This window comes from Grammomys surdaster, unplaced genomic scaffold (assembly GCF_004785775.1).
Source record: "Grammomys surdaster isolate TR1022 unplaced genomic scaffold, NIH_TR_1.0 125276, whole genome shotgun sequence".
Taxonomy (NCBI): Eukaryota; Metazoa; Chordata; class Mammalia; order Rodentia; family Muridae; genus Grammomys; species Grammomys surdaster.
The window spans coordinates 210,793-230,869 of record NW_021620156.1 but is presented as its reverse complement, the minus strand read 5'-3'; the positions used below and the strand labels follow the sequence as shown (position 1 = coordinate 230,869).

The 20,077-nt window shown below is 34.9% G+C and overlaps 1 protein-coding gene across 1 annotated transcript in view; it reads left to right on the top strand.

The window, feature by feature from the left end:
- The first annotated feature begins 7,625 nt into the window (after nt 1-7,625).
- LOC114637335 (vomeronasal type-2 receptor 116-like) overlaps nt 7,626-20,077 on the top strand; it is a 29,909-nt gene continuing 17,457 nt past the window's right edge. Inside the window, exon 1 of the mRNA XM_028785568.1 lies at nt 7,626-7,846. Within this exon, the coding sequence (XP_028641401.1) occupies nt 7,626-7,846 (221 nt within the window). The remainder of the gene's footprint in view (nt 7,847-20,077) is intronic.

Genomic DNA, 20,077 nt, shown 5'->3' with positions numbered 1-20,077 from the left:
TGTTGGAGAAGTTAAAGGTCTAAGCCTTATACCCACAAATTTTGAATTAGTAGAAGAATTTATACCAATGAAATCCTTGAATTTGCATCAGCTTAGTAACAATTATACAGATTTTTACCAATAGATTATGGATGGCTGTGTAATCAATTTTAGCTCTTCCTCCCTGTTCCAATAAAACCATTACTTTTTCCTAGAAAAACAGCCTAATATTAATCACCTTAGGGAATTGGGGCACCAACTCTTCATTAACTTCTTCAAGCTGAATATGGGTGTTGAGGTATTAGAAGAGGGATGAGAGGAAGGGTAAATTGATAAGCCTCTGATGTCTGTCTTAACTGCATCCAGCTGGAAGTCCAGGACATCAGTGGACATGCAGGTGACAAGAAGATTCGGGAAGATTCATTCACCAAGGCTGTATATTCTGTAATATACAAATCTCAAATCAAATTTTAGTATCAAGATAATTATTTTGTTTGATTCTCTGGAATATAATCTTCTGGAAGTCTACCTCTGTCATGTCTGATCCATATAATTTTGGAAGATATAACTCCTACCTTAATGACCTCTTTGGAAAACACATAGAACAACCATTTTTCCCAAATCTGCCTATCCTTGAGCCAGTAACCAGAAAAGCCTTTACATTGACCTTTTATCCAGAGGAAAATACAACTACAAAACTCAGAATCACATCCATTTTGAAAGTTAAATCAATCTAATACAACTGATTAACACTATCTTTCTGTTCAGCTCTCTGCCTAGAGCAACCTTCTATTTATCTATTTATCTATCTGTTTAGCTCTCTTGTCTCAGAGCAGCCTGCAATTTAGTCCTTACATCTTTAAAGCTTTTTTCATCTGTTCCTGCTGACTTATTTCTTGCCCGATTTTTGTTACTGTGACCTACTGGTCTGACGCGGTAGGTTCCCGTGGCAATTATCTTTGTTTCACTTCTGAATTTTTGGCAGACCCTTCTTCCAGTAATGTCTCTCACTGGGTCTCTTGACCTTGCTGCCTCGAGTTGATCGCCAAGCGCAAGCCAGCTCTGTCAGTCAACAAGTGCTTCAGCTCAGGAGTCAGGACACATGCTTCCAATCCCCAAGCCACGTTGGGTGCCAATATTTCCTGACTTGAGCTGCTGCTCCAGTCCAGGGGTCAGGGTCTAGCAAAAGAGAGATTGGGGATGGAGGGGCAAGAGACACAATGAATGGAGACAAGACAGAGGGTCTGATGAAGTCTCTTTTTTATTGAAAAGAAATCCTGGGTATTTATATGCTTTATCACGTGCCTTGCTCTCGTGGACAAGCAGGGGAACACAACTGAAGGCTCTATGTCATGTGCCTTGCAGCATGGATACTGAAGATTTCTACTACTACTATTAAATTCTATTCAGTTATAACCAATCCATACAGCTCTCAATCTTGTCTGAAGTTTGCCTAATTATTAAATTTACAACATACAAAATTCCCAAAGCTTTAACAGTTGACCCAAGATAGTCTCAGAAGATGTGGACACACCGAGAATATACTGCATAGATTGTGATATGATAGTTACTGAAAAATGCAGTAGACAAAACTGGATGCCCTTAGTCAAATGACTTACCTAATTCAAATAAAGGGTCATTACTCATGTCACATGTATCTATTCCACAGAGTAAAAAAAAAAAGTCCTGCATCTTCTGCAATTGAAAGCCAGACTGACTCTGCCTGAGAGACCATAGAGACTACAGGAACTGTTAGCTAGTGCACTCTATTATTTTTTACATATATGACTGATAGATTAATGTTTACTTTTTCTCAGACTTCTGACTACATTGACTGCTAAGCTTTCTCAGACGTAATCTGTTACCTCATTACCTAAACTCAGTTTCCATCAATTAAATGCTTCATATTTCCTCTTCTTGCTATGCCACTATCCTAAATAATGTGAGTTCCTATAAATTTGCCTAACTCTAATAAAACATTCTACTATACAATCCAACAAAGGCTCATCTTAAAGACTACACATGTTGTTATCTTATGTTGGAATCTCTTTTGTAAATTTATAAGCCACAGGAAACTCACTTGGATCTACCTCTCATGGACCCAATAGACTCTACCCAGAAGGGTACATCTGCCTAAAGTTCTCAGTTACTACCTTTTCCAGTGAGTGGGATTCCTCTGGGTTTCAAAGGTACATCTTAAGAAAAAACTCTCGTTCTTCCTAACATACTTAATCTTATTCCCTACATCTTGTCAAGTTCAGGCTCGTTCAAGGCAGCTCCAGAGAAACAACTTCCAGATGCTCCATCTCCTGTCACAAATACAGATGCTTCTACTGGGCCTCTTCCTTCTGACCTGTTCTCAGATGTCTCCACAGACCCTGGACAGCAGGAAACAGCCAACTCTCCTAAGACTGGACAAACATCCCCCATACCCATCCTTCTAGGTTCCCTAGAAGCACATCATCTTCAATGCTAGCAAGAAGTAGCCAGATATCATGAGGACCTATTGTGGCTTTGCCATCACCTCTTTCTAACTTTTCTTTTTTAGTTACACCAAAACTGGGGAATCTTAGCATTCTGTCTAAAGTCCATCCCCACAGTTACCTGGCAACAGCCAGGTATGCTCCTCCCCACAGTTACATGACAAAAGCTAGGTAGGTCTTGCCCACTATAAAAGGGGTTGCTTGCCCTCTCCTCTCTCTCTTGCTCTCCTGCTCCTTTACCTTCTTGCTTCTCCTCTGTCCCCACACCTCTTCCCCCTTCCCTTTCCCCTCTCTCAATGTGCTTATGGTAAGCCTCTACCTCTCTCTCTCTCTCTCTCTCTCTCTCTCTCTCTCTTTCTCTCTCTGCCTCTCCCTGCCTCTGCTACCCTCTTAAATCCAATCCTCATGCCCTGAATTAACTCTATTTAGCAGTGGCCCGCTGAGACATCCCTTCCCCCATACCTCACCACACATCCATAGAACATATTCTATATCTCTTTTATCTTTTTATAAACACATTAACTTTGATGGATGAGCCCTTGTAGACAAAGCAGAAGAGATTACATTTGAGGAAAGATTTCTGTTATGGATATATATATATATATATATATATATATATATGAATCATTAGGTATTAGCCTACAGTTTTGAGCAGATTTCTACAGATTAGTAAAGATGTGCTATCTTGTAGCGATGCTATGTATACAAACAGATAGTTTCTTAGTTTTTAAATGATGATCCTATAAGAATTCTTAAATTGTACTAGAAATGAACTTCTATTATTATTATACTATTATTAAAGCCCTTTGTGATATGAAAACTGCAATGAGCACTCTGCCGGTCTTCAAATGCTATTGTAAAGATTAGATTAGATGAGCAGAACTTCCTCCCCCCTTGAAAAGATACCAGGTGGCTGTTGAGCTCAGGGTCAGAGAATTTCAGAAACGCCTTGAACCAGGAAATGATTCAGCTGAGGTAGGGGTAAGACTCTGGTAAGAACTGGTATTATTATGAGATAATTGCTTTTCTGCTAGAAAGCAGACATTTACAATTTAGAGCATATTCCAAGAGGTTGTAAAACCATTACCCAAAGTCATAAAAGGGAACTAACAATTTATCATGGGTACAAGGACAAAATATTGTCTGGATTTATCTACACAAAACTTCAATGATAACTTAGTCACAAAAATTATTGTTGTTAATTTTAAATATACATGTAGAGCTAGTGACAGATTATTAGTGTTTGGCCAGATAACTTGTTTTAATAAAAACACTTGTTTTCTTTCTTAAGCAAAACATTCCCTGTTGCAACTTCTTATTCAATTTATGGTGGAAATTTTTAAATAATGTCATGATGAAATTTTTTCCATGTGAATATGTATAATGAAAGATGAATAAGATGCCTAGGAGAAAGAAAGTGGAGAGTGAATTATTGGAGAAGAAAATTTGGGGGACAGAGAATTTTAAAAAAAAAGAACTTAGAAATAAAGATTAAAATCACTTTTCTAAGTGTCTCTTTTTTTTATTCCTCTGAATGATTTTCAGTAACAGACTGGGAGCTGTAGAAATAACAGGTTTGAACCATGAAATTCCTGTGGAGATAAGTACAAAGGATACTTTACTTAACTTCCTGCTGTTTAACCATGAGTTGCTAAACAACAGAAATTCTGCAGTATATGTCCTCACAGAAACTAAGACAGACAAGCAGGCCAGTCAGTGCTGCAAAGTTAGAATTGAGAAATTTCAACATTTCATTATTAAAAAATAACCCTAATTTTCCCAAGACTAATTCTTGCTACCAGAGACAATCATTCCATTCAACTACCATTAAGAGAGAACATCGGAGCTAGCCTCCAGAACATGGGCCCCTTCCATTAACACAAGACTGATGCTTATTAACTTGTCACTCAACACTGTCCACTTGGACTTCTAATTGATTTCTTGAAATACAGCCTTGGCAGACTAATGTTTTTTCCCCTGTTCACCCATGGAGTTAGCTATTTTTATTTTCATTTTTATTTTTTTTTTACTGTGATCAATTTTAGGGCCAATATTTTCACCAGTTTCTTTATAAACTGAATCTGTGACTAAAAGTTTTATTTGATAGTAAAACAGCTTTAATTTAAATTTATTATTTTAAGTGCAAAATCTAAGTTACTTGTCTTATAATATACTTTTGTAAATTGTAAAAGATAATTAAGAAATATAAGTTGTCATTTACCTTATAAATTATCAAATCATTTAATGCATTCAGAACTAAATTACAGTAACTAGGCTTATTTTGTATCTATATATGTTTTCCAGATTAAGTTTAAGATGATTAACAAGAAACAAGCCATGTTTGTTTACATAGATATACTTTAGATAGATAAGTGTTTCTTAAACACTTCAAACATCTTTGAATGTGGCAATTAAGATGTTTTAATAACAATAGTTTTTTTTTAAAAAAAAGCTTTTTTGTGATAGAAAGACACATCAGGTCATGGGTAATATTTTTTTTCTCCTCCACTGATGATAATGAGCAAATAAAGAAGACTCACTGTGACCTTGCTCCAAATGTGCCAGAATTGTCCACTGTTCTACAAATTACCTGTTACCTTGACAGCTGAGAGCACACCATCCAAGTAGGACTCTGGCTATTCGATTGCCCCATGTTGACTCAAGATGGTAAGACATTCCTACCAAGTTCTTAATTCATAATTAAGACTGTCAGACCTTCTGGGCTCAGATGTCAGATGTATGTCCTCACAGACTGTCCTGGTAGCCAGTATATCTTTGTCAATTTTATTAGATTTAGAAGCTGCTTTTTGCACACAGTCTGCTTACTCAGGTTAAAAAGATGACTTTTAGTTCTTTGATTCTTTGAAAACTCAATGAGTGTCAGACTTCAAAAGGTCAGTGCTTAACATTAATCAATTGAGATCAGATAATATTGTCATAGTCACACAGAAAACCTTACATTACTTTTGGTTGTTTTCTTAGTTGGTATTTTATTGCTTTGAGCAGACACTGTGACCAAGACAATCTTTATAAAGACCAACATTTTACTGAGGCTGACTTAAAGGTTTAAATGTTCAGTCCATTATCACCAAGGTGGCAGTAAGGCGGTATACTGGCAGGCTTGGGATGGCAGGAGCTAAGAGTTCTTTATCTTGATCTGAAGGCAATTAGAAGATTGACTTCTAGCCAGCTAGGATAGGGTCCTCAAAGGCCATACCTACATTGTTACACTTTATTCAATAAGGCCACAGGTACTCAAACAAGGCCACACATCCTAATAGGGCCATTTCCTGTGCTAAGGATATTCAAACTAACACCATTGTCTTCTAAGTATGAACTTAAGTGGTTCTTTTCATTGTGGACCTTTGACACAAACCCTCTAAGTACATAGAACACAACCAGGTAGGATATACAGTAGGAGAAGGGCTTTTTGTGTTCTTGAATTTGGGTTGTGAGAATTTCATTTGAGTATTTTTGCATTTACTCATAAGTGAAATTGACCTGAAATTCTCTCTCTTTATTGAGTCATAGTGAGGTTTTGGTGTCAGAGTAACTCTGGTTTTATAGAATGAATTAGGCCTTGTTCCTTCTGTCTATATTTTGTAGAATTCTTTGAAGAGTATTGGTTTTAGGATTTATTTCAAACTCTTATGTAATTCTGCACTAAATCCATCTGGCCCTGGGTATTTTTGGTTGGAAAGTTTACAATGACTGTTTCTATTTTGTTGGGGGTTTGGGGACCACTTACTTGATCTTGATTTAATTTTGGTATGTAGTATCTGTCTAGAAAATTATCCATTTAATCTAGATTTCCCGGTTCTGTCATATACAGGCTTTTTAGAATTTTTCTGATTATTTGTTTCAATTTCCTCTATTTCTGTTGCTATGTCTCTCCTTTCACTTCTGATTTTTGTTAATTTGGGTACTTTCTCTGTGCCTTTTAGTTTGTCTAAGAGTATATCTACTTTTGTTCAAAGTTTTGAAATACAGAAGAACTGGACATTGTAAATATAATACTTACCCTGATAGTTCTCATATTTGATTTTTGTGTATATAGCTTACTGACATAAGAGATAACACCATTTACTGGGCTAAAGGGTGGAGACATTGGGATAACTTATGTCCCCACATACAGTATCAACTTGCTGTGAAGATGTGTCTCTGTATTCACAGTTGTTTATTACTGTTTTGCAGTGCCAAGTGCTGGCAGGATATAAGGTATTGTCATTTCTACAACTCACAATTTCTGCTTTTTTTCTATGTAAATATTCGTAACTTTCTCAGCTTCCCAAAAATGATGATTCTCTGAATTATCATTTTTAAAGGTACACTTCAGTGGGAAGTGTCACATAGCCTTCAATCTGGCAAAAAAGGGAACACTACATGGCAGAGTCCTGTTGCTGATTAGTTTATTATGAGTAAACAGTGCAGTATGGCTTTTGACAAATAAAGATCTGACAGGTATATCTATGGCTGGGTAGGCAGGAAGAGGGTAGAATTACAGGGTTACTGAAAAGAGATGCACAAAAACTGAAGGACAGCAACAGGGCAAGGAAATTGTACATAGAGAGCCACATGATAGGGACTCAGTGGGAAAAGATTTTGGCCTAAAAGGGTAGATAGGAGACTGTACAGGTAAAAATGCCAGCAACGTTATATCTTACAGACATCTATGTGCCTTTACTGTTAAACTCTAAATTTGAATCACTCAAAATCCCTGCAATAATTACTATATAATGGTAATACCTTTAATGATTTCTTTTCGGCCCTTTGTATTCTCACTTAGTTGGCCTCCTCTGAGAGAACCTGTGGGAAACCATCCTAAGTTGTTTTCACCTGAAAATATTCTTGGTTCGTATTTTCAGTAAATTTTTCCCAAGAGGAGTTCAACCCTAATCTTTTGCTCCTTGCAGTCTTTGCTGAAGTCATAGCCGTTGACTATGGAAGATTATAAACAAACATATTTTCCAACTTATTTTCACCTAAATAGAGGTTCTCAGCTGCTGAGCCTAAGGGAAGAAATTGTTTTGAAATTAAATAATTAATGTCACAAGGTCAACCATCAACAAAGTTCAAGACACAATGTCAAAAAAAAACAGAAACTGAACATATATGTACTGGACAAAGAATGATCTGCAGCATGTAGACCCATGTAACAATAGGATGTTCTCCTTGATTTTTATCACCTGGGTCTTGAATATTCCCAAATTTTCCCCTTCCATTATCACAACCAATATCAGTACATGCTATTACATAACGAGAGAACATTTTCACCATGAAGGAGATGTGGTGATTGGTGCTTTTTTTCCTATTCATACTTATTACACTACAAAGAAAGTCCCGCATTCATTTCTACCATACTATTATATCGACAATTATGTACAGTAAGTGCATTTATTCATTTTTCAGATTTCAAAATTCTTATTAATTAATGTGTGTAGTCATTTAAATGTATCTATTATCTCTATACATATGCATACATACATATCTATCTATAGTTAAATCTATATATGTTAACATTTTTAAAGATTCTAAAATCTATTCTTCAATTTTTGTTTTCATTTTGATTTGCTTTTCTCTCTCAGGGGAAATGACTTTATTCATTTTAGGTCCCTCATTTGAGTGATAGCTGTAACTTCGTGTTTGACATTCCTGTTATGACATAATGTCTGAACAGTTTTCATATTATTGTTTCAAGATTGACTTACTCTAAGCCTAACCGTGTTGGTCATAGCATTTATGATGTCCTGATGTGCTCTTGAGATAGGAACTGAAATCACTGTATGGATTAAGTCCCGTGTATTTGTTGTGATGCTTGAGTGAAGAAGCTGTCTTTTGTGACATGCAGCTGAATCCAAACTTAGATTGTCACAAGTAGAATTTGTGAATATGTCTATGTTCTACAGATATTTCATCTATCTCATCTTTTCCTTTAGGTGTTTGTTAGCCAATATTTTTTATTCTCAGAGAGCTTTCCTGCATTTACCTATTTAGGACATCTGTTTGCAGTATTTATTCACATTTTTATGAATGTGTTTACCAAGACAATTGATATAAAGTAGTTGTCATTTGACAATTTCTTAACTTGTTTTACATATTCCAGATTAATAAATGGTAACAAACAGGTCTTATTGAATTAGAGAGAGAGATTTGCATGTTTCTTGTTAAACGTTATCAGATTTCTTTACCCAAATAAGACCTTTCTATCCCATTAAAGTCTTCTTATGTCTGTACTGATCCAGTAAGTAAGACCCTAAAACAGAACAATAACACTTGCAAATTCCCCTCTGAACATATAAGGAAATGTATTGGGAGTTAAGGAGTAGAAAGTGAACAAAGTATAGAGGTGTGAAGGTGAAATATGGTCAGTTGATGATAATATGTATTGGGTAAAATGTCAGTGAGTTATTAGTCATTACATGAAGAAAAAAGAGGAGAAAAATTTTTAGATATAAAAGCATATTGAATATTTTCCTACCTTTACAAATTTATTTTGAAAAGTTAGCATGTAACAAATATGGCTAATCAGAATTTGCAATTTAGATAAAATATTTCATGGTAGGTATAATTTCCTTTTTAGGGAATCATATTCTCTCTCAAATAGCATGACAAAATTTTCTCATATGTGAAACAAACTTGTTACTTTAGATAGTGGGTGGAACCTCTTCTCTTTCATCATCATTAACACTACTTAAAATCCCACATTTCCTCTGGAAATTACTCTCACAATTCAGGCACCAATGTACATTGATATATGCTTCTCTATATTGTACAGCATTAAGCCCTTTGCTTCAAAGGCTATTCTTGCACTTAGGTGATTATCTAGTGACTAGCTTGTTCATTAAAAATAAGAGGATCATTTCCTGTCAAAAATATTTAAGTTGTCATTGATTCAGAAATATATAAGTTCATGAAAGAAATGCAGTAACTTTTAGCATAAAGAATTGGTAACATTATTTCGTTTAATTCATTTACTAAGTGTAATATATTTTGATATTGAACTGATGAGAAAGGCAAATATACCAAAGCTGAAAACCATCTTTTTTTCCTTCTAAGTTAATCCTTTATTTACCTGTTTGGAATTTTTTACACATTACAGAGGTATGATTTTTTCTGTATTGATTTTTTAATTCTTTATACACGTTGTGAGCTTAAATGAATTCCTTATTATTACTAAACTTTCATGAGAATAATTGGGCTGTCATTATATTCAGAAACATTATCCTTTTTATGTTCATAATTTCTAAGTGGATCTTTTCTAGGTTATCATAATTGAATGAGTACCAAGTAAGTATTTGTTGTATAGAATACACATTATTAATGTAGAATAATTTTAATAAAAAAGTACTTATTTCATAGTCATATTAATGGTACAGCCATTTCACATTTAGAGATATACTTTTGATGCAGCTGACATTCCCAATTTTCTCATCTCACAATGAGTGTGCTGAGGTTACACTTAGGTAATCTGAACCAGTCTTACAATCTTGTACTAGGTAAGCCATTTTATTGGCCCATATTTTTAATCTTTTCATTAAAATACCTTGTACTTTTCAATATCAAACTTGCAATTCCCTCTCAGTGTTTCTGAGAGTGAACTGTTTTCTTTCACATCTCTTTATGATGCTGAAAGTTTATCTATTTTTATTAAGGCTAAGTTTCCCATCATAAGGCAGCTTGTCCATCCTGTGTATGAGCTCATACCCTGCTTACACATACTCCATAGCTTTTATCATTCTCACCTTCATTTTTTACTAGGCAAATGCTCAAGCTGAAAGCATGACTTCTGTATTGATTTTTAGATTAACTCTACTGAAATTGTGCTTAGTAGTTAAAGACTTTTTCATTCTGTATAATTTTAATTGTACATATTTATTTTAGAGCCGGACATTTGGTAGGGGATAATCAATTGGTGTATTCTTTCTTATAGAAGAATATTGCAGTTTGTGCAGACTATTTTACAGCATTCCTTAGTTACCTATAGGTTTTTGTTCTTGCAGTGTTGTTTCTGTGTTGTAGTGGTGGTCAGTGTGTGTGTGTGTGTGTGTGTGTGTGTGTGTGTGTGCTTGTGTGTGTGTGTGTGCTTGTGTGTGTGTGTGTGTGCTTGCATATATGAGTGTGCTATCAAGTCCTGGGCATTACTAAAAGAATAATCTGTGAATTAAGAAAGAGTCAGTATGTTACTAAGGTTTTGTATAGAGCAAATGGAAAAGGGAAATGCTGCCATTATATTATAATATAAAGGGAAGAGATAATGAAAATAGATGTCATTTTCAAAATCATAAGATGTGCTTCCATATTATAGCTCTGTGATCAGAGATTATGAGCGCCTCTGTTGTCTTTAGTATGAAATGCATTATAGTGCTTTTAACTTAATTACTTAAATTTTTGGAAATATCAAAATTAACATGTGTTTTTAAATTTATTGATTGATTTATTTGAAAGTATAACATTTGTAGATTAGAAATTATTCATCAATTCTTTTCCAGTGAACAATATTATTTTATTTATTTCTACCTGTCTAATTATTTTCAAAAATTTTATTTACTAAATTTGTTCATAATATTTTTTTGGTATATAATAATTATTTATAAAATTGTTAAATGCCAATTAACATAATTTCTAAACACAAACCTTCAGTAAAAAAAAATGCCATTTTAGTAAATGTAAAATATGTTTCAAAGTAGATAGCATAAGCAATGTTTATATACTTCAGCTGTCAGGTCATTCATCTATTGTTTCTTTTCATATTAATATTATTCAGATTATATTTCTTTTTATTTATGTGTGTGTGTTTGCATTTGTATGGGACTATGTGTGTTTAAAAGTATAATACTTTAATGCTGGTACTTAATGTGTCCAGAACTGATATTGGATCCTCTAGATTTAGAGTTTTGGATGGTTGCAAGATACCTAAAATGATTTCTGGGAACCAAACTTGGATTCAATAGACAAAGAATTCTCTTGATTGCTGAATCACTTCTCACCACTGCATATTGTTTCCTTGAAAATTTTAACCATAATATATTTATCAGGTAATCAATATATTGATCATATTCTTCAAAGCCTGTACCTAGTACTATATTTACCTTTCCTGACTTTATTCCTCTATACACTCATCTTTAATTTTAACATTTTCTCTTCAATCAATCCCATTTTGTGTTGTAAAGGTACTCTAGAGCATAGGGGTAACACAGAATATGAGTTTACTAGCACAGATCAAAATACTAAAGAAACCTGACACTTCTTCCAGAAGTTATCAAATTTCAATACTGTTGTACTTTGAGTAGAATGGCCTCATATACTCATGTGTTGGATTGATTAGCCCAAACCGATTGGCACATTTAGAATGGGTTATCTTGTTCAAGTAGATGTGGCCTTAAAGGAAGTGTTTCATTGTTTGTGAAGGGGTTAAAGGTTGAAGACACACAAGTATAGCATATGTCTTCACTTCTGCTGCATGATAATGAAAATGTAGAGCTATCATATCCTTGTCTAATACCACATTTCTGGATTTTGCCATGCTTCTGACAAAGATGAAATGGAAGAAAAACAAAACCAAACAAACAAACAAACAAAACTCTGAAACTGTTAATGTTTTCCTTTTCTATGAGTTGCCATGGTCTTAGTGTCTCTTCACATCATTTAAACACAGTAACACAAAAGTTGAAATTGGAGATTGGGTTATTTCTATGATAGGCAATTCTTTTTGTTTGGGGCAATATTGACTTATAGACTTTGGTTTAGGAAAGCAATGAAATGCTTTAGCACCTGCATAACATAGAAAAAGTGTTGATGAGCCTGACTTGAATTTTGAATTCTTGACTCACGAGCTTTTAAAGCAGACAAATATTAGCATGTTGCCTAAATACTGTTACATATATATTTTTTGGCCCCTTGGCCTAGTCCAAAAGTCAGCCTGAATCTAAAGTGAAGAGATAGTTGTTAAATCCTTTGGCAGACAAAGTCTCAGCACAGCTTAATATTGATTCTGCTGAGTGGTTATTAGTGTTCTCTGTTAAGAATATTTGTAATGAAAAGGTGATAGCCGAGGAAGAAAAATTTTAAAAATATAAATATTATGGAGAAATCAGATTAAGAATTGAAATGGAGTTGAGTCCTCTGTTTGTATTGATTAAAGGAAACTTTAATGCTAAATGGAATATAGGGATTGGAGACCTCAGACAAAGATTCAGTTCAAGTAGGATTCCAACTTTTTTTTTTTTTAGCACAAATCAATATGATTTACTATATGATAATTTCAACAGATAAAATATACAATATTTTTTTCTGAAAGAAAGACACAAAAGCTCTTATTGGGTTGCAGTTTGAGTTCTACCATGACTTTGCAATGCCCTTTGACTGGATTTTGCAATTCTTGGGAGGATAGTAAGATTTGTTCTGGTGTAGACTTGAACCACATGTTGAAAGTGTAGAAGATAAAAAGCTCTCTACTTGCTTCATGATTGTGCCTTGCTGTTATATGCACTTGTTAAGGACACAAGTCTATAGCATGTATGTATTTTAGCAAAGTGTCATGCAAAAATATTTTTTTATTTTATTTACTTAGAACTATGATTGGCTGACATAATACCTTTGGAAAGACCAAGAATGGGGTATTCCTGGTTTAATATCTCTGCCTAGAGAAGTTGGGTCCTAGTCTTTATCTCATGTTCCTCTATACCTGCAAAGTGAAATGCAGGGAGAGTCAGCTCTATGATGCATAGGAAGGACAGCTTAACACTAGCAATTTAAGTAATGTTGCAGTGATGCTAACTGAGAATAACAGTTGGATGTGTGTGTGTGTGTGTGTGTGTGTGTGTGTGTGTATGTGTGTGTGTGTGCATGAGTGTGTGCACATGTGGTGTGTGTGCGTGTATACCTGTATATGTATGTAGGTGGCATATGCGTGCTTGTGCATGTTTATGTTTGCATGTGTGCCTCAGGTATATGTGAAAGCCAGTTCAAACTGGGTGTCTTCCTTGCTAGTTCCTCAACCTAGAACTGACCTTAATACTTGCATGTAATTTAGATGGTATAAAAGCTAAAAAGGAGGAGGAGGGATGGGATAGGGGATTAATGGGGGGATGGGGAAAGGGGATAACAACTGAAATGTAAAGAAATAAAATATCAAATACAAAAAATAATAAGGACAATGAAAATGAGGGGAAAAAGAAGAAGAAACAGTAAGAAATAAAGATAAGAAGATTGCTAGGCAGGTAAAGTATTTGCCACTAAGTTTGATGGTCTGAGTTTGATCTCCCAGACTCACATGGTGAAAGAACAGAACATTATCTCCTAGTTGTTATGACTTCATAATGCATACCATGGCATGTATATGTCCCACAGCACACAAAATTAATTAATTAATTACCTGTATTAATTAACAGAAAAGGTAGAGAATGAACAAGGCTTCCAACTTTTGAAAAGCAATTAATGTGGTTTAGGTATCAGAGTAAGACATCAGACCAATTTTCCTTATGAAAATAGAAAGAAAAATACTCAATAAAATTCTAGCAAACCAAATCCAAGAACACATCGAAAACATCATTCAGCATGATGAACTAGGCTTTGTGACATGGATACAAGCTTGGTTCGATATAAGAAAATCCATTAATGTAATCTACTATATAAACAAACTCAAAGAAACAAAATCAAATGATAATCTCATTAGATACTGAAGAAGCATTTGAGAAAATTCAACACCCTTTAATGTTAAAATTATTGGAGAGATCAGGAAGTCTATTCCCATATGTAAACATTATAAAAGCAACATACAGCAAAACAATAGCCAATATCAAATTAAATAGAGAGATACTTGAAGCAATCTCACTAAAATCAGGAACAAAACAAGACTGCAGACTCTCTGCTTATTAATTCAATATATTACTCAATGTTCTAGCTAGAGTAATGAGACAACAAAAGGAGATCAAGGGAATACAAATTGGCAAACAAGTCAAGTTATCACTATTTGCAGATGATAAGATAGCGTACATAAGCAACACCAACAATTCTATCAGAGATCAGCTGATAAATAACTTCTGCAAAATTGCTGAATATAAGATTAATTCAAAAAATTAGTAACCTTTTATACAAATGACAAACAGGCTGGGAAAGAAAATAGGGGAAACAATACTCTTTACAATAGTCACAAATAGCCAGGCAGTGGTGGTGCACACCTTTAATCCCAGCACTTGGAAGGCAGAGGCAGGTGGATTTCTGAGTTCGAGGCCAGCCTGGTCTACAGAGTGAGTTCCAGGACAGCCAGGGCTCCACAGAGAAACCCTGTCAAGAAAAACCAAAAGAAAAAAAAATAGTCACAAATAATATAAAATATTTTGGGGTAACTATAATCAAACAAGTGAATGGTATGTATGACAAGAACTTCAAGTCTCTCAAGAAAGAAATTTAAAAGGATGTCAGAAAATCGAGAGATTTCCCATGCTCATGGACTTGTAGGATTAACATAGTAAATTTGCCATTCTACTAAATTTAATCTACTGGTATGATGAAATCCTCATCAAAATTCCAAGAGAATTCTTCAAAGACACAGAAAGAGCAATTCTCAATTTCATATGGAAAAACAACCCAGGATAATGAAACAATTCTTAACAATAAAAAAACTTGTGGAGGAATCATGATTTCTGACCTCAAGCTCTAAGGCAAAGCAATAGTGATAAAAACCAGATAATATTTGTACAGAGAGAGACAGGTTGATAAATGGAATAGAATTGAAGACCCAGAAATAAAGTCACACACAATATGGACACTTGATAAAGAAGCTAAAAATATACACTGTAAAAATAAAGCTTCTTCAATAAATGATGCTGGTTTAACTGACAATCTTTATGTTGAAAAATGAAAATAGATATGCCAGAAAAAATTTCCTAAATAGAATGCCAATGTCTCATGTTATAAGATTAATAATTGATAAATGAGATCTCATGAAACTGAAAAGATTCTGTAAGGCAAAGGATATAGTCAATAGGAGAAATGAGCAAACTACAGAAAAATCTTTACTAACCCCATGTCTGATAGAGGATTAATATCCAAAATCTATAGTGAATTCAAAAGCTAACCTCCAAAAAAAATCAAACAACCCAGTAAAAAAATGATTTATAGAGCTAAACCAAGAATTCAACACAGATGTATCTTAAATGGCTGAGAAGCACTTTAAAGAGATGGTCAAAGTCCTTAGTGATCATGGAATTGCAAATCAACCAAAACTGCTAAATCAAAAATTTAGGTGACATTTTGGCTAGGATGTGGAGAAACAGGAACATTCCTCCATTGCTGGTGGGATTGCAAACTGATAGAAGCACAATGAAAATCATTCGGGAGGTTCCTCAGAAAATTGGAAAGAAATCTACCTGAAGAACCAGCTATACTACTCATGGGCATATACCCAAAAGATGCTCCACCATACCACAGGGTCACAATCTCCAGTATGTTCATAGCAGCCTTATCTGTGATAGCCCAAAGTGGAAATTAACCCAGATTTTCCACAATGGAAGAATAGATACAGAAAATGTAGTCCATTTAAATAATGGAATACTACTCAGCTAATAAGAATAAGGATATCATGAGTTGTGCAGGCAAACAGATGAAAGAAGAAAACATCATCCTGAGTGAGGTAACTCAGAGACAAAAGGATGGCATGGTAAGCACTCACTAATAAGTGGGTATTATCCAAAAACTTACAAAATATATAGGATAAAATTCATAGATCTCAAGAAGGTTGGTTAAGAAGCTGAAGTGACCAAGTAAGGATGCTTCAATACCACTTGGCAGATAGAAAGAGCAATCACAGGAGGTAGACAAAAAATGGATCTAGGTGGGAAAGGGAAGGGAAGGGGAAAAAGGAACATGCCCAAGTATTGGAGTGGAGGAAACAGGAGAGGAACCCTTAGGTTCAGCAGAAAGAATCGAAATATGCAACCTCAGGGAGTGAGAGGTCCGAGGACCCTCTAGAATTTAGCAGAGAACTGGGAGATTAAAACTCTTGGGCTCGCAGGGAAAGACCTTAGATAAAATGCCTAAAGGAGAGGAAACTTGTAGAATCCACCTCCAGTAGAAAGAGAGGGCTTCAAGTGGATGGATGGTGTTGCCATTCTACAGTTAAAAAGCACTGACTCAGAATTGTTTCTGTTTAAACAACTTCAGGGACAAATATTGAGAAAAGATTGAGGGAGAGGAGATTCAGTGACTGGACTATCTTGTGATCCGTTTCACAGGGAAGCTTCAAGGCCTAATACTATTATTGATGTTATGGTATGCTTGCAGACAGGGACCTAGCATGGCTGTATCTAAGAAGCCCAACAATCAGCTGACCGAGACTGAAGCTGATGATTACACCAAACCAATGGACTAAAGTTTGGGAACCCTATGGATGAAACATGGAAAGGCTAGAAGAATATGAGAAGGAGGGTGACCCCATAGGAACACCATTAGTCTCAACTAACCAGACCCCTGAGATCTCTCAAAGACTGAACCACCAACTACATAGCATATACTAGCTAGTATGAGGCCCCAAACACATACACAGCAGCAGACTGCTTGGTCTGGCCTCAGTGAGAGAAGATGTGCTTTATCCTTGAAAGACTTGAAGCCTCAGGAAATGGAGAGGCCAGCTGGGAGTGGGGGCTGAGGTGTTGTGGATGTGGACATCCTGTTGGGGACAGGGGGAGGTGGAATGGGATGTGGAACTGTGGAATTGCAGACTGGAAGGGGGTAATGACTAGACTGTAAAAAATTTAAAAGTAATAAAAATATTTGGAAATAAAATGGCTTATGGAGATAAATTTGAAAGAAAACTAAGTATAACTTATCTAAAATGAATCTTCAGTTCTTTGATTAGCATGGTAAATACATTTGTAACTAAATTCTAAGGAAAAAAGATAAATGAAATTAATGTAAAACTCAGAATTGGGTGTGGTAGTTCATACCTTTATTTCCAGCTGGGACACCCTACTTAGACAGTAAAGGAAACCAACAAGAATTCTGGTGACGATTTAGGTTTATGAAGAGGCTATCTTCCAGACCTAGCCTAGCAAGCAGCAGAAAACAGTAATTTCAGCAAAGTAATTCTGGCAAGGATAGAAGCAAGATGTTATGGAATCTTTCTCTGTCACTCATGAAAGCTCATAATGCCAAGAGTATATCAGATATGTCTGTGCATGGCTGCCTAGAAGAACCATTATGTGAAGCTGTAAAGGACAAGACTCCATTGCCCAGGAGACCCCATGATGTTGAAAATGCTAGATCCATAGAATATCTGCCAAGTAGAACTCTTAAGAGTGAATGGAAAAACTCCAAATCAAAAGTATTTAATAGTCAACAATGATGCAAGGAATTGAAGACCTGAAGAACATTTTGATCTCTGACATGGAGATGAATATCATGGACTTTGCTCAGCATGTTTATCACCTTGCTTTGTTCCAGTATTTTCTTACTGTGCTCCCTTTGCTCAAGCTTAAAATGGTAATGTATATTCTGTGCCATTATATGTTGTAAATATGTGATCTGCTTTTTTATTTGGATTTTACAGGGGACTACAGATGCATGAATTTCAGAAGAGATTTTGAACATTAGACTTTAAACAAATATGAGGATGATTTAGACTATGGGAGTTTTTGAAGTAGGACTATTTTCATTTTGTAACATGCATGGCTACAAGCATATGCGTGCTTACGAATGAAATGGACTGTTTTCTATAGGAATGGCCCCATAGACTATTCTGTTTAAAAGTTTTGCACATGATGAGTGTCAGTATTATAATTTGTGGCCTTTGTGTAGTATGTATAGAGTTAGTAGTCTAAATGTGTCACTGTGGGGGCAGGCTTAGAGGTTAAGAAGCTCAAGTCTTGCCAGAGTATATCAGATTCCACTTTTGGTGCCTATGGATTAAGATGTAGAATGTTCTCATTTTGAAAACCATTCCTGACTGTATACTGCCATTATTCCCACTATGATGATAAGAGACAAAAATCTATGAAACTATAAGCTAGCCCTATTTAAGTGTTTTGATTTATGAGAGGAGTGGTATTCACTGTGTTGCCTCACAACAACAAAATCCTAAGAAAAGATAGTACCCTCCCAGATAAGGATTGTATTATGTACCTACTGCCATTTTTCATTCTAGAATTGAGGTAAACTTGAACATTGGCAAGTTATTTTGTGTTGTCATATTTATCGTGAGATCATATCGTATTATATTATATCGTGATATTCCCTTGTTGCATTGAAAAAATCATTGTTTCCTTGAGATTTATTCATAGGCAATATTCTTAGAACTTGTTGTTTACAAATTCTAAGAGTCAGAATTCTTAAAATATTTCCTTTGCTCTAGAGCTAAGTTCTTACCTAGCAAGCAGTAGAAACCAGCAGTTTCAGCAAAGTAATTCTGGCATTATAGTCAAAGATAGAAGCAAGATGTTATGGAATCTTTCCCTGTCACTCATGAAAGCTCATAATGCCAAGAGTATATCAGATATGTCTGTGTAATTTTAATTAAAAATTAAAGAGGTAAGAAAAATTACACAATGGAATTTTAATGAAGCATTCTCTCTGAACAGTGCACTTTGGCACTGTAATGAAGTACTTCAGAAAAGGCATTTTTTTCCACAAGTTATTAATATACAGTTAAACAAGATATGGTACAAAGAGTAGAACATTCCAAGTACAAGTGGATGTGATTCAGTAATGCTATGGAGGGCAAGAGAAAGAAACAGGAGAATCTCTAGAAGTTTAATCTGTACAGAAAAATAAAAAAATCCTGCAGCTAGATGTATTGATGCAAGCCTTTCTTTATAGTACTTAACAGAGAGAGGCGGGTGGTTATGTATGACTTCAAGACTTGCCTGCTATACATATTACCATCCAGTAAAATCATAGACTTTGTCTTGTTGAATCAAAAGAACCAGCAGTTGATCACTAAATGAATTAAAGGCATCAATAAATAAAGTAAAAAAACCTATTTCTAAATAAGTAGTATTGCTAGGACTAACTCTTGTCTTGTCTTGCACTCATACTTATTGACCTCCATATAACAGTAGATACAAAGAGGTGATCATGCACACAATGGTACACACATAGATATACAGAAAAACAAACAGTATAGCAACCATTGTGGTACATTCTTTCTAATCTCATCAGTTCGGAAGCACATGCACATGTCTGTAAGTTCTGTGCCAGTATATTATCTAGTAGCAATTTCCAGGCTATGACTTATTGAATGAATTAATCATAGAATATAATTTAATTATATTGTTTCTAAAATCTAATTTGTTTAATGATTTGATGATATACTAGTTGGTTACCATAATTGAACTCCTAGAAAAGCTAACATCCAGATACAAGCAGATCTTATATTCTAGAATGAAGTGAGTGCCAATTCATAGACAGAAAATTTATATCATCTATCAATAAAGGATAAATAAAATATGATTTGAGGGACTATATTTAATGAATGGTAATACTGAATTTTCATAATCCTAACCAATTTACCCAATCTATTTACATCTATATTCATGGTGAAGGTATTAAATTGCATATTTTATAGAAACAAAGATGAACTATGAAATTTACTGCACTGTATATGCAACATATGTGATCTA